This window comes from Mastomys coucha, unplaced genomic scaffold, assembly GCF_008632895.1.
Source record: "Mastomys coucha isolate ucsf_1 unplaced genomic scaffold, UCSF_Mcou_1 pScaffold6, whole genome shotgun sequence".
Classification (NCBI taxonomy): Eukaryota; Metazoa; Chordata; class Mammalia; order Rodentia; family Muridae; genus Mastomys; species Mastomys coucha.
In genome coordinates, this window is record NW_022196912.1 from 69,680,440 (window position 1) to 69,695,812 (window position 15,373).

General features: G+C 44.1%; 1 protein-coding gene and 1 long non-coding RNA gene across 3 annotated transcripts in view; one reads left to right on the top strand and one right to left on the bottom strand.

Annotated features, from left to right (window-relative positions):
• Snx6 (sorting nexin 6) overlaps nucleotides 1–10,813 on the bottom strand; it is a 44,073-nt gene extending 33,260 nt beyond the window's left edge. For both annotated transcript variants that reach the window (XM_031357767.1, XM_031357766.1), the window contains exons 1-2: nucleotides 10,748–10,813; nucleotides 10,554–10,601 (exon numbers count right to left, since the gene is read on the bottom strand). In XM_031357767.1, coding sequence (XP_031213627.1) covers nucleotides 10,554–10,601; nucleotides 10,748–10,753 — 54 coding nt within the window. In that variant the 5' untranslated portion in view covers nucleotides 10,754–10,813. The remainder of the gene's footprint in view (nucleotides 1–10,553; nucleotides 10,602–10,747) is intronic.
• LOC116081148 overlaps nucleotides 10,719–15,373 on the top strand; it is a 67,342-nt gene continuing 62,687 nt past the window's right edge. Inside the window, exons 1-2 of the long non-coding RNA XR_004114722.1 lie at nucleotides 10,719–10,920; nucleotides 12,276–12,372. This is a non-coding gene — a long non-coding RNA (uncharacterized LOC116081148). The remainder of the gene's footprint in view (nucleotides 10,921–12,275; nucleotides 12,373–15,373) is intronic.

Sequence of the window (15,373 nt, forward strand, 5' to 3'; positions counted from 1 at the left end):
AGTCCAGTGGTTCTCAATATTCTGCCACCCTCAATAATGCTGCCACCCTTTAATACAGTTCCTCCTGCTGTGGTAACCCTCAACCATAAAATTATTTTCATTGCTACTTTTTTTTTGTTTGTTTGTTTTTTCCGAGACAGGGTTTCTCTGTGTAGCCCTGGCTGTCCTGGAACTCATTCTGTAGACCAGGCTGGCCTCGAACTCAGAAATCCACCTGCCTCTGCCTCCCGAGTGCTGGGATCAAAGGCGTGCGCCACTACTGCCCGGCTTGATCCTATCTTTTGAGACAGGGTCTTTCATCAAACCTGAAGCTGACAGCTTGGTTGGTCACCCACCTCCAGGACCTGTCTGTACCCATGTCCCCAGTACTGGAATCCTAAGTATATACTGCCATGTCCAACTTTCTTTTTCAGCAGGTTCTGGAGGTCTGAACTGAGATCCTCATGTCTGTATGGCAAGCACTTTACCCAGTGAACCATCTCTTCTTCAGCCTGTTTTTTTGTTTGCTTGTTTTAAGATTTATTATTTTTATGTGCATTGGTATTTTACCTATATGTATGTCTGTGTAGAGGCGCCAGATCCTTTAGAACTGAAGTTACAGACAGGTGTGAGCTACCATGTGGGTGCTGGGAATTGAACTTGGGTCCTCTGCAAAAGCAGCCAGTGCTCTTAACTGCTAAGCCATCTCTCCAGCCCAGAGACCTAGCTCTTAGCTTTCTAACTTTTCTGTTACTTCTCTTTTACACACCTTATTAAAGCATATTATACACTTTGAATACCTTAAGATTTATTAACTCAATCTACCATGTCTTTTAAAAGCTGAGTTCACCACCCTGTTCCAAAAACAAAATCTAGCTCTAGCTTTGTTTTTAGGAAGTACATACCAAACAGGTGGTGGCACTACTTTAATCCTAGCACTCAGGAAGCAGAAGCAGGCAGATCTCCAAGTTCAAGACCAGCCTGGTCCAGAGAGACCTGGTCTTTAAAAAAAAAAGTAGACATAAAGGATTATTTTATTTGACAGTAAATTATACTTCATAGTACATACATGTAAAACTTTTTTCAAGACCTGTTTATAATAACCAAGATATACAGTGGAGAAGCCAGTCTCTAAAATGAAATCCCTCTGCTTCCTTATCTCAGGTGGTACTGTATCACATCAGCACAAAATTCCACTCAAAGTTAATTTGCTATTTTTCTTTTTGGTTTTTAAAACAGGGTTTCTCTGTGTAGCCCTGGCTGTCCTGATCTCTCTTTACAGATCAGGCTGTCTTTGTCCTCACAGAAATCTGCCTGTCCCTGCTTCCAGATTAAAGGTGTGTGTCACCACCACTGGGTGTTCAGTGAATATTTTTATATCCTAACACACTCGAAATAGATCTTTCCGTTAACTATATATATTACTTAGGATTACACAGAAAAAAATTGCAATCACCTTCACTTAAACATCATAAAACATTGTAAATTTGGCCGGGTAGTGGTGGCACACGCCTTTAATCCCAGCACTTGGGAGGCAGAGGCAAGCAGATCTCTGAGTTCGAGGCCAGCCTGGTCTACAGAGTGAGTTCCAGGACAGCCAGGGCTATACAGAGAAACCCTGTCTCGAAAAACAAAAACAAAACAAAACAAAAAAAACATTGTAAATTTAATGTCAATCACATAAATTATACAGATTTCTCAGGCAGACTCTGTTTTCCATTCTGGGGGGGAAAACACGTGTAACTTAAGAAGGTTTTACTAAGGGAAAGACTTAATGAAGATACATCCTCTTATTGCCAGCATTTAATCAAATTTCTGCAACTAATGAGTTCAGTTTGAGGAAATTTCTAACTAGACTTTAACTGGTCTAATTTTTATTCGGTCCAATAAACTTTGTACTTCAGAGACAGAGTAGGTTAAATATGTGTGTTGTTCTTCAAAAGACAGACACGTTAAACAACAAAAAGTACAGTATCATTAAAAATAACTTAAAAGACCAGGGAAGTGGTGCACACCTTTAATTCCAGGCTGGAGGCAGTTCCAGGCAGATCTCTGGAAATTTGAGGCTAGCCTGGTCTACACAGCAAGCTTTGTCTCAAAAAATGCATACAAATAAATGAAAAATTTAAAGATCTTGAGCTGGAGAGATGGCTCAGTCATTTTAAGAGTACTTGCTATTTTTCCAGAGAATAGAGGACAGAAATTTGATTTATAGCACCCACAACTACTGATAATTATTCTAGCCCCAGAGCTGGAAGTCCCAATACCTTCTTCTGGTTTTCAAAGGCACCTGCACTGCAGGCACTTACATAAGCACACATACACACATACTTAAAAAAAAAAATCTTATAATGATGATAATCACTTAAAGACCCTAAGCCAGGAGCGGTGGTGCACTTGGAAGGTAAAATTCCTTGGATCAGAAGTTCAAGGTCAGCCTCACCTATACAGGAAGCTGAAGCCAACCTAGGCTGTACAAGACCCAGGCTCTAAGCACCAGAACACAAAAAGAAAAACGATGCTGACCAGCTGCTGGGTGGTTAATTCTCCATTTATAACTACTTAGACAAAAAGACATTGTCAGGCTGGTGTGATGTTTTGGCTGGTAGATGTGCTTACTGCCAAGCCTGAGTCTGATACCTGGACCCACACACTGGAAAGACAGTTGACTTTAGCAAGTTGTCATACACGTGTGTCAATATAAGATAAGTAAGTATTAAAAATATCAATCAGTTTCTCTTTCTAGAAAAGCATCAGCATGCTGGACAGTGGTGGTGCATGCCTTTAATCCCAGTACTTGGGAGGCAGAGGCAGGTGGATTTCTGAGTTCGAGGCCAGCCTGGTTTACAGATTGAGTTCCAGAACAGCCAGGGCTACAGGGAGAAACCCTGTCTTGAACGCCACCCCCCAACCCCCCACACCCCACCCCCGCAAAAGAAAAGCATCAGCATTAGAAAATGTATAGAGATGATAAGGAGGGTGAAAAATAACAATTATTGTAATCTTCTGCTGGTTTCTTGTTTTTGTTTTGAACTTCAGCAATCTGTTCCTTATAGACCACTGCTACAATCTCATTACTCTAGATATTATTCCTGAGTTTAAAAAGGTTCCCACTTGGAAAAGCCAGTGTACTACAGCAACCCACTGGGCACTCTAACATCTCACCTGACATCATCTCTAATCCACTATGACTCTGGCTCACTATGGTCCTGCCATGGGTCCTTGTCATCTCTAGAATGCACAAGCAAGCAGCCACTTCAGAAGTCTCTGTACCATACCACAAGAGAATCCAATGCTTTGTATTCTAAGTAAAATGAACCCCATCCCTCAGAATTGCTGTGAGTTTGAGGCTAGTCTGGGCTATACAACAAGAACTAAATAAAACTAAGATGGTGGACATGCCTTTAATCCCGGCACTCGAAAGACAGAGGCAAGCAGATCTCTTGAGTTATAGCCTGGGCTATATAGTGAGACCCTGTCTCAAAAACAAAGTTGTTTTTATTTAAAGAGTTTATTTATTTATTTATTTTATTTTAAAGAGTTTATTTATTTATTTATTTTATTTTTATTTAAAGAACTTAAATTTTATTTAAATTCATGGTGGTAACAAAAAGGTTAGGAGTCCAGAAAGTAGAGCTCAATAGTGTGTCTGACTACAGCTCCTACTAGGTATATATAACCACAACCAGTTTTTTTTTAATCTTTCTGAATCTGTATAACTGTGTACATATTGTACAGGCACACAAATAACAAATATTTGTTCCAGGTTTTACTTTTTTTTTTTTTTTTTTTTTTTGAGACAGGGTTTCTCTGTATAGCCCTGGCTATCCTGGAACTCTGTAGACCAGGCTGGCCTCAAACTCAGGTAATCCACCTACCTTTGCTTCCCTCCCAAGTGTTGGGATTAAAGGCGTGTGCCACCACTGCCTGGCTGTTCCAGGTTTTAAAAGAATTTCCAGTCAAAGAAAATGTGTGAGGAGCCCCTTACAACACTGAACTGCATACACCAAGTAGACAAAGTACAGAGGCGCTTCAAAGACAGACAGAGCTTGTGTGGGGTGGGAGAGGTATGGGCCAGCCAACCACAAAGAGCTGTCAACAGTGATAAATAGGGCATAAGATGTCTGGACTTTACTCCAAAAGAAATGGGGTACAGGGAAGTCCTTTGGGGAAGTGAATGACTTAATGATTTTAAGTATGAAATGGTGAGAAGACAAGGAGGAGAATGGAAGCTGGAAGGATGGAAGAGCAGCAGTGAGCTCTGCTACACCCAGAAAAACACAAATGTTGCAGGAGAGAAAAACAGGAGGGCCAATGAGATGCACTTGCCACCTGTGCTGGTTTTTGTCAACACAGACAAAGTCGCTGGAAGAGCAAGCTTAACTGAGGAACTGACTTTATCAGACCAGCCCACGTAGGTGTGCCGCCCTACTTGGGTGAGCCTGGGTGGGTAAGTACAGCAGCACAACAGGCCAGCAAGCAGCACTCCTCCACAGCTCTGCCTCAGTTCCTGCCTTGAGCTCCTGCCCTGGCTTCCCTCACTGATGGGTTATATAACCTGTAAGCCAGATAAAGCCTCTCCCTCCCAGGGTGGCTCTGACCAGCACTGTATCCTGGATCGCACCAGACAAACCAGACCCACACACAGTGAGAGCCTGAAGGCCTATCCCTGGAACCTATGGAAAGGTAGAAAGAACCAACTTCATGATGCTGTCCTCTGACCTCCACATTTCCAATTAACAATAAATAAAAATTTTACAAGTTTTTAAAAGATACAGAAAATATTTCCAAGGTGAAATTAAGCTGGCCCCAATGACTGTTCTGACCTGAGGATCCATGTGTGCCTGAGCTGAAGGAGCTTTCTTTGCACAGCAGGAGTATGACACCACAAGACGGGGAGTCCAGAGGATGCAGCTGCCCCACCCACTACAGCTGCTTTTAAAACAGCATGCCATTTAGAATTGAAAGCACGTGCTAAGGGAATTAGGCCATTACTCTGACATGCACTGCACATCAAAACATAGTGACATTCCAGTTCAAAGGGCTCATTTGTCTATTAAATGATACGTTACCATCCTTCACTTGTGTGTGTGGCTCCTGAAGAAGTGGAGCTGAAGAAAACAAGGCTTGGCCTATAGCTGTGATGCTGTGAGGTTGTTTTGTTTTTTAACTTTTGCGGGTAGGGGGGCACACTCTCACACTCTTAGCCCTGCCATCCCTCCACCTCAGTTCTCTCAAGAACATGGGTTACTGGTATATGTCACCAAATATACTATTTTAAGCCTTCTTTTTAGTCACCATAAAACATTTTCTTTTTGTCCTGAGCCTGTCCTGATAAAAATACCATGATGAAACCCTACATCTGTTTTAAAAGATTTCCCTTAAAATACTGTCTTTACTTTTACCTACTCATTATTCTACATGCCGGTGTTATGTCTGAATCTTTAATGTTTCTTTTTGCTACCTAGATCAAACACTCACTTTATACTTTTCTGTCAGACTTCTTTTCAAAAGCTGGCTGTGATGGTGCACACAGGCAGAAGCAGTACTTGGGGAGGGGAGGAGGCAGGAAAACCAGGGTTTGGGGGCTACACAGGGAGATCTATCTGAAGAACCAAACAAAGAGAGGTGGAAGGGGGAGAAAGGCTGGCGCAATAGCTCAGTGGATGAAGGAGTCTGAGGATTTGAGTTCCCACATAGGAGGAGAGTCATTTGACCACACACGTGCATCCCACAAACAAAATAAACAAACAAATACAATGTGAAGGGGTGGGGAAAAGAGAGTCCCTATTCTATAGGCTGTGCAAAATGATCTAAAGCAGGGGTTTAGATCTTCCTAATGCTGCGACCCTTTAATACAGTTCTTCATGTTGTGGTGACCGGCAACCATAAAGTTATTTATGTTGCCACTTCATAACTGTAACTTTGCTACTGTTATGAATTGTAATATAAATATCTGTGTTTTCTGGTGGTCTTAAGTGACTGCTGTGAAAGAGTCTTTAGATTTCCCACAAAGGAGTCACCACATACTGGTTGAGAACTACTGAGCTGAAGTCTAAACAAAAACTGCAGTGCCTTAAAATCTGACTACTGGGATCTACTTCTAACAGGACAGACATGACACATGCAAATTTAAACAGGCCAGACACTTCTATTCCAAAAATGAGGAAATAGCAAACTAAATGTGCAACAGTAATCAAACTTCAGTGAATAAGAAACTTCATGGATTGTTGGAGCCAGAGAGAGAGAAAAAAAAGAGAGGGAGAGGGAGGGGAGGAGGAGGGGGAGGGAGAGGGAAAGGGAGAGCGTGCTCAGTAAGAGAACTGTGTGCTGTACAGGCCTGTTGACCTGAGTTCAAGCCTCAGGACCCACTGTCCAGCACAGAACCAACTCCTGAAGGTTGTATTCTAACATCTGTACATGGGTTAGAGGGTTGGCTGCATGGCTGCGTGTGTCTGCTGCTCTTCCAGGGGACCTGTGATTGGTTCCTACACTCACCTCCTTGTGGCACCATCACATACACACTTACACAAATAAATGTAAAAGAAGAGAGAAACTAGGCTTCGGATATTGACTGAACAGTCTGCACAGTGCTTAACACAACATCCAGCCGTAACTGCGACTCAGCAGCTCCATAGCACCAAAGCAAGGAAGAACTGGATGATGCACACAGCCACCACTACATCCTAACAGCCTAAAAACATTTCTTTTCAGAGATTCAGGGGCTGGTGAGATGGCTCAGCGGGTAAGAGCACTGACTGCTCTTCCAAAGGTCCTGAGTTCAGATCCCAGTAACCACATGGTGGCTCAAAACCACCTGTAATGAGATCTGATGCCCTCTTCTGGTATGTCTGAAGACAGCTACAGTGAGTTACGCCGGAGCTAACGAGGCTGGCAGAGGTCCTGAGTTCAATTCCCAGCAGCCACACACGATAGCTCACAGCCATCTGTACCACCATAAATAAATAAAATAAAACTTTTAAAAAAAAATAGAGATTCAGGCTGTCTTCTCTTTTTCTTTTTTCCTTAAACATTTTATTTAATTTTTTCCAAGTGGGGGATGAGGCAAGCCACAGAATGCATGTGGAGGTCAGTAACTCGGCAACTTGTGAGAACTGGTTCTCTCCCCATCATCTGCATCCCAGGACTAAACTCAGGCCTTCAGCCTTGGTGGAACCATGCTTGTTGTACATAATTTCTAACTCATGATGCCTTTTTCTACTTAGGGGAGGGGTATCCAAACCCAGTCACAGAACTATGCTGGGCAAGCCACACCAGTGGGCTACACCTCCAGGCTGTATTTGATTTGTGTATTTGTTTTTAGAGTATGCTCCTTGGAACCCCTTCGACTCTTACTTTTCCTTAATAAATTGACATTTGCTCTACTAAAAATAAACAATTTCTTTCTTTTTTTTAAAAGATTTATTTATTTACTATATGTAAGTACACTGTAGCTATCTTCAGATACCCCAGAAGAGGGCATCAGATCTCATTACGGATGGCTGTGAGCCACCATGTGGTTGCTGGGATTTGAACTCAAGACCTTCAGTAGAGCAGTCGGCGCACTGAGCCATCTCTTCAGCCCAACAATTTCTTTCATTCACAACATTCCACCATTATTCCTAGGCAGCTATGCTCTTTGCTTTCTCTTTAATTTTGTGACAAGTTCTCAGACATTATCACTGAAGTACTTTCAGTTCTGTACACAAATTTTACAAAGGCAAAAAGCCACCAACAAAAGTTATCCATTAGAAAACATTCCACTTTCCATATCATTGATGTAAAAAAATACTGGGGCTGGAAAGATGGCTCAGCAGTTAAGAGCACTGACTGTTCTTCTAGAGGTCCTGAGTTCAATTCCCAGCAACCACACGGTGGCTCACAACCATCTGTAACAGGATCCGATGCCCCTGTCTGGTGCATCTGAGACAGCTACAGTGTATTCACATACATAAACTAAATAAATCTTTAAAAAATATTTTAAAAAATTAACACTCTAGCTGGGCTGTGGTAGTGCACACCTTTAATTCAGCAGAGATTAGGAGGCAGAGACAGGTGGATCTCTTGAGTTTGAGGTCAACCTAGTCTACAGAGTGAGTTCCAGGATAGCAGAGGCCACACAGGGAAACCCTGTTTTGAAAAACTAAAACCAAACAAACAAACAAAAAAATTAACACTTGAACAATTCCTGTTTGCTTTTTATGGTATACTACAAAAGACAGTTTTTTAATCTAAACAAAGAAGACTACATGCTTTTAGAACAATCAATTTATCTGAACTAAAACTAATCTCATCAATTAACTGCTACTTTCTATTTTATTTCCAGTATCAAGGATTGAGGCCAAGGTCTTACACTCACCACTGATTTTCAGCCCACTTCTTTTCCCTTAAAACTCAAAATATGCCAGGCAGTGGCTCATGCCTTTAACCTTAGAACTAAGGAGGCAGAGGCAAGCAAATATCTGAGTTCCTTGCCAGTCATAGCTACAAAGTGAGACCCTGTCTCAAAACATCACACAAAACAAACCCCAAAATACAATCAGTAAATTCTAATTCTGTCTTATCCAAAATTCACACACATTCTGTAATTAATACACATAAACATTGTTTTATAGTTAACTAGAAGTTAAATTTTAGAAACCAAAAACGGCATGATGCTGCTGTGTAAACTTTTAAACTGAGGGAGTTAATTATCATTTATAAAAGCATCTGGCTGCTGCTCTCAAGTCCCCCTTGACGAGTCAATATCCACACCACAAGTCTCTTAGAAACGCCTTAGAGAAACTTACATCCCATGCTCTTGGGTGCGTCTGTCTTTCTTTCTGAGAGAATGCTCTTTCCGAACCCTCATGCCTAAAGCCTGTACTAAATAGCTTTATTAAACCCCAACCTTGGCCTGCAAGATGGCTCAGTAAGTAAAGTGCTTGCTAACAACCTGAGTTCAATCCCAGAACCCACATACAAGTGGAAGGAGAGAGCTGAGCCTACAAAGCTGTTCTTGGCAATGGAATACATACGACAGGAAAGCAGAAAGGGGACTATATGGAGGAAGGAAACAGATCAGTATGGGCCCCTCTATGATACTCAACTTTTAAAACTCTGCTTCAGGGGCAGCAGCTGAGATGGCTTCAGTAGTTAGAGCACACTGCTCTTACAGACCTGAATTCAGTTCCCAGCATCCACACAGACTGCTCTCAACCACCTGTAACACCAGCCTCTAAGGTCTGACACAGTCTGGCCCCTACAGGCACTCGCACATAGTTGCACCTACCTACCACACAGACAAAGAATCTCTTACCAACAACAATATCCTGCAATGTTTATCATCTATCTCCAACCCACTAACACCTGCATCTCTCACATTATTTAGGATGGATAAGTAAAAGCCAAATAGAAAATAAATGGGAGAACTAGGCTGGGTGGCATACACCTATCATCCACACTTAAGTTCCTTGTACAAGGTAACTTGTCTAAAAAGAAAAAACAAGCCTAGCAAATAAAGTGTGAGCTGTTAAATGATAAAATGGTGACAAGGAAACTTTGCTTGGCGACATACATCAGTAGCGGTATTTTTCAATCCTGCACCTGTATAAGGCACTACATGCATTGCTACCCTTCACTAAGACAAATGGAGCGCTGGGGGGGCGGGTGGGTGGGGGGGAGGAGGAAGAAGTGGGATCGAGAAATGAGACCTTTAAACAAGGGGCAGGAAGAGGGGAAGGGGGAAGGAGTGGTCAAAGAATACAAACTTTCAGTTTTAAGTTCTGAATACTTAAGGTACAGTGGAGTGATTAATAATAATGTATACTTGAAACTCTGCTGAGAGTGGACAAAGTGTTCTCCTCAAAAAGAAAATTAAGGTACCTGAGCGAGGTCTATGTTAATTAACTTGACAATGGTAATTATTTCACAACCTCTACTCGCATCAAAATATCACGCTGTACATTTTTATATAAATTATTATTTTGTAAGTCATACCTTAACAGAGTTAGAGATGGGAAACAATGCTGAGAGAACCCTGAAAAGGATGAGTGTTGAGGGATCTACTAGAAAAAGTAAAGATACTGAAGGCTATCAGTTCTCTGCAAAATCTTTTAGGGCACAACTGAGATTTGCTGACTGCAAAAAAAAAATCTCAGTACAAAAGAGTAAATTTAGACCAAATCCATACCATTCAGCAGAGAAAGGAGAAACGAGGTTCCAGAAAGCCACAGAAAGCAGATTTTTTGACGGTACCACCAGGAAGGTCTGAATATGGGTTTCCTGGCCCAGAGAGTCAAGGATGGGGGCGTTCCAACCCGGCCACCACCTTCGCCACCCCACCGACAGCGGGGCCTGGGAAAAGCATGCTCAGCACAGGGTTGGCTCGCCCGCCCAAGGCGAGAAAGCGGCCACGGGACCAGCGGAACCGAGAAGCGCCCGACCCCAGGGAAGAAGGGCTGCAGAAGGGCGGGGCGCGCGCCGCGGAGGTCGGAAGGGCGACGCAGGGCGGCAGCGCAGACGGGGACCCCCTCCTCAGACCACGGCGGGGGAGGGACAGAGGGTCCTAGACCACCGAAGAAGACACAACTTACTCCGCGGTCTTCCTCCGAGAGGAAGTCGGGGCCGTCATCCAGGCCTTCCTGCGGGGTCGGCGGGCCCAGCACACCGAAGGGGGAGGGAGGAAAGGGGGAGACACAAAGAGAGACATTAGCGCCCGGCCCGCGCCGTCCCCGCGCCCGCCGCCCCCACCGCGCGCCCCGAGTTCGGCGCCGCCGTGAACACCCACCATCATGGCTGCTTCGAGTCCAAGGTTCGCGCAGACGCACAAGCAAGGCCACGAACCGGGCTGGCCGCGCGGGTGGGACGGAGGGCGGGGCCGAGCGCCAGCCCCGCCCCCTACCCGCTCCCGGAGGGGGAGCTGTCCCCGAAGGGGAAAGGACGAAGGATCCTTTGCTCCAGGTAAAAGGGAGGGTCCGCCCAGAGCAATAGTCTCTGTTCACGGCTGGCTGGCGAGCTCAGGCTTGGGAAGGCCCCAGAGCCACCCGGAAAACGGTCCAGTTCTCTAGCCCCAAGGGCCCCTAAAAAACTGTATGCGCACTCCCAGGAAGTCACAGTAAATGTTCTTGTCTTTGTATTGAGTTACATGATGATTAATCACCATTAATACCATATTGCCTGTGGAAGTTTCAGGAACCAAGAGCCTTCACAGAGTAAGCAGGCAGGGGCTATAATCAAGCTTTTACTGCTGGGGAAGTAATAACTACCTCAGTTTGGGGTGCTAATGACTGAGCACTATAAAAGCAGAGCTGTTCTCATTGCAAGAGTATTCCTTGCCTTTATACTAAGAAACAATGCCCAGACCTGATCTAACTGTCCAGCTGAAGAGCACCAAGCCAGTCCTTTGGGCTAGCATGATGGCTTAGCAGTGAGGAAAAGTACTTGCTGCTAAGCCTAGAGACATGAGTTCAATCCCCAGGTCTGACCCACAAGGTAGAATGGTACTGCAGACTGTCCTTTTGCACACACACACACACACACACACACACACACACACATACAAAACAATAAATAAATGTAATTTTATAAAAAATAATCATTTCTAACTTACCGTACCTCACTTCTACAAAGGATCACTCAAGCAAAACTTGTGTCTCTATTTAATGATGTCATCGCTTTCAAGGTTTATACTTGTCCTATTCAGACCCTTCACCTCCTCACACCTCACATCCAAACAAATACCACCATGTCTGCAGTTTTCTCCACCTCCCTTCCTGCACATATACATGTATATATCCATCCCCTGGCATGAATCTTCTCCCTACCCCCTGGTCTTAGCAGCATCTCAGCCTTCCTGGGCCCTGACAATGACATACTAATTTCAGCTAAGAAGCAATTACAGAGAGATTACATTGCCCCTTATCATCAACAAAAAGTCTGAAATGTCAGATAACAAAAAAGGCTAACGGTGGTGCCTATTAGATACCAAAGTGCATGCTGGCCTCCAGGCTCTCTTAGCATCTCAGATACCTACTGCAGGGCCCATGCTGGCGGCTGGGCTCCTCTCAGCTCTTCTCAACCCTCCCCTACCCTAAACATCTCAAGATCGTGGGCTTCCCCTCCCCAGCTTCCATTCCTATATAGCCCTGCCATTCTGACCATGTGCTGCTCTCTTGGGTCTCTCTTCCCTCCCTCTTTCATCCTCTCCATCCCCCCTTTCTCCTTTCATGCCCTAGTCCAGTCTGCTGCTCATGTTCAATCTACTTTCTCTCCTTGCTCTGGACTCTTCCTGTACCCTCTCTCATATCTACAATAAGAACCTACCCTCAACCATACCTTGGAGAGACCATTGAAGCAGAAACGTTGGATAGTGTTTTGCTGAGGCAAACACATGAAGGAACATGCTGAGATAAGGTATGTGGAAGACACGTGATGTTTGGAGGGTATAAATAGGACTCTACGGAATGATGGAGACAGAGCTTGGCTTGCTCGTACAGCTAGGTGTGCAACACTTATGGGTCTCTCATTCCTGATCTTTGCTTCCCTCAGAGAGGCACAACTGAAAACTTCTGGTGTTCCTGTTGGTCCCTTCTGCTGACTTGAGGAGAGGCCTGAGGTCAGGCTGCCTCTACTAGGTCACTGCTGTTGCTAACCGGACTCTACCGAACTGGACTGCTATGTATCTGTGAGGTGTTTGCGAATGGACCGAGCTGCCACTTCCTGCTTGCCTGTAAACTGAACAGTTGATTTCCAGACAACACAGATGAGAGTTGCTCCAAAGAACCTTTCTAAACAAGTCCACTTCCCTGTATCATCAGTGGGTTACAAGGAAGGTTAAAGCATTTAAGAACCATCATTAAGGGCTTGGAGAGATGACTCAGCAGTTAAGAGCACTGGCTCCTCTTCTCCAGAGGTCCAGAGTTCAATTCCCAGCAACCACATGGTGGCTCACAACCATCTGTAATAGGATCCAATGTCCTTTATGGTGTTTGAAGACAGTGACAGTGTACTCATATACATAAGATAAAGTCTTTAAAAAAATCATTAAAAATAGGATTTAAGGGCTGGAGAGATGGCTCAGTGGTTAAGAACATTGACTGCTCTACCAGAGGTCCCGAGTTCAAATTCCAGCAACCACATGGTGGCTCACAACCATCTGTAATGGGATCTATATGCCCTCTTCTGATGTGTCTGAAGACAGCTGCAGTGTACTTACATATAATAAATAAATAAAGTCTTTAGCCGGGCAGTGGTGGCACACACCTTTAATCCCAGCACTTGGGAGGCAGAGACAAGTGGATTTCTGAGTTCAAGGCCAGCCTGGTGAGTTCCAGGACAGCCAGGGCTATACAGAGAAACTCTGTCTCAAAAAACAAAACACAAAAAACAAAAACAAACAAAAGATTTGAAAAAAATTAAAGTCACAGACTATGCCTTCACTTTATGTCTTTTGAGACGTACCTTTGACTGGCTAAAGTGGCCCATGTGAACTGTAGTAATCTTGGCTCAACCCAGAGAACACAGATTGGCTATAGATGGTTGCAATAACATGAGGTTTATTGATCCATGTAGGTGGGGTTGCCCAACCTTACAGGGGGGTCAACCCCAAACTCAGAAAGCACACATCTTTTATACTTTACAGAGGGCAGATTCCTGCAACAGGGTTAGCTGGCTTACTCTGGTTGGTGGAACACAGGACAAAGAATCTCATCAGGCATTGGTGGGCTTGCTCTGGGGACTGTTCTAGGCTTAGTCAGCTAACTTCCCTATCCAGCTCTGCACCTGGCCTTGAAAAGTCCCTGGGAAGGGGCTGAGTAACTAGGTGGTAGGGAGGATTGTCATCAGCAAGGTCAGGGTGACAGTTTGTGGAGGAGGAGGGGTTGGGGGTTCTTTCGAGAATTGCTAATCTTGTTTTCATAGACCTTCACATCATTGCGACCACCAGTTATTTTTGTTTTGGCCTTACTTAGCTTATTCAGAATGGCCTGGTCATTCTGTCTCAACATTCTGACCACCAGAACTTTGTTTTTATGGCATGTCCTTGGCTATCTCTGGAACACAACTTCTCAATGTCTGAAGCTGCTGCTTGCTACTGTAAAACTTTGTTTCCACACTGCGTGCTGCTTACAGGAGCTGGAACATGGCCCCCTTAGTTTATTTTATTTCTACATCTCCAGAACTCTGTTTTTCACTTTATTACGTCAGAACCAGGCTTGCCTCAAATTTGCAGAGCTCCTCCAGATGCCAGGGTTAAAAGTGTCTATTACCACACCTGGATTATTTTTGTGGGCTGTGTGTGTGTGTTTTCTTTGTTTATTCCCATAGTATTTTTCGGATTGTTCCCACTTCTCCACTTCCACAGTAGTCACCGTTGTTCATATCTCTTCTCTGGCCATTTGCAATTATCAGTCTTCTTTTCCCAAGACTTTCCAAGTGAATGTGTAGCCCAGGTTGTCATCAAGTTTGTGATCCTCCTGACTCAGCCTTTTAAATGCTAGGATTATAGTGTGCACAATCACTACTGAATATCTCCTAATCTTTCTTATGCTCCCATCTCTCTTTCTTATCCTGCACATGCTTCCAGCTGTTATTATACAACACCGATAGCAGCAAGGCTACTCTGTTCAATAATTCATGTGTTCAAGCTATGGTTGTATAGATGTGTATGCATGTCTGTGCACAGTGTGCCTCACATGTACTTGAGTGAAAGGTCAGAGGTAGAAGGGCATTATCTTCCTCTATCACACTCTTCCTCATCGCTAAAGAGAGTGTCTCTCACTGACCCTGGAATTCACCTATTGGCTAGGCTGTCTGGCCATCAAACCCCATGATACTCCTGTTTGTGCCTCCCCAGTCCTGGGATTATAGGTTCATGCTACCGTGTTCATGTCCATGTTTTGGTTGTCTTTGTTTTTTGTCTTTTTAATGTAACTTCTGGGGGTTTAAGTTCAGATCATCAAGCTTGCATAGCAAGCTCATTACCTCCCAGTTGTCCTAATGAGCCTCCACTATTCTGTAATGGTCCAAAGTGTTCAGACTGCAATTCTAAGCCCTCCCTGTTTGAATACCTCCTGACTTTGCCATGTCCTCCATCCTATCTCACTGAATTGAAACTCTTAAGAAATGTCAGGCTGGGGCCGGGCAGTGGTGGCGCATGCCTTTAATCCCAGCACTTGGGAGGCAGAGACAGGCGGATTTCTGAGTTCAAGGCCAGCCTGATCTACAGAGTGAGTACCAGGACAGCCAGGGCTACATGGAGAAACCCTGTCTCGGAAAAAAAAAAATTATTGCTGGGCAGTGGTCACACACACGTTTAGACCCAGTACTCAAAAGGCAGAGGCAGGTGAATCTCTGAGTTCAAGTCCAGCCTGGTTCACAGTGTGAGTTCCAGGACAGCCAGGGCTATACAAAAAAA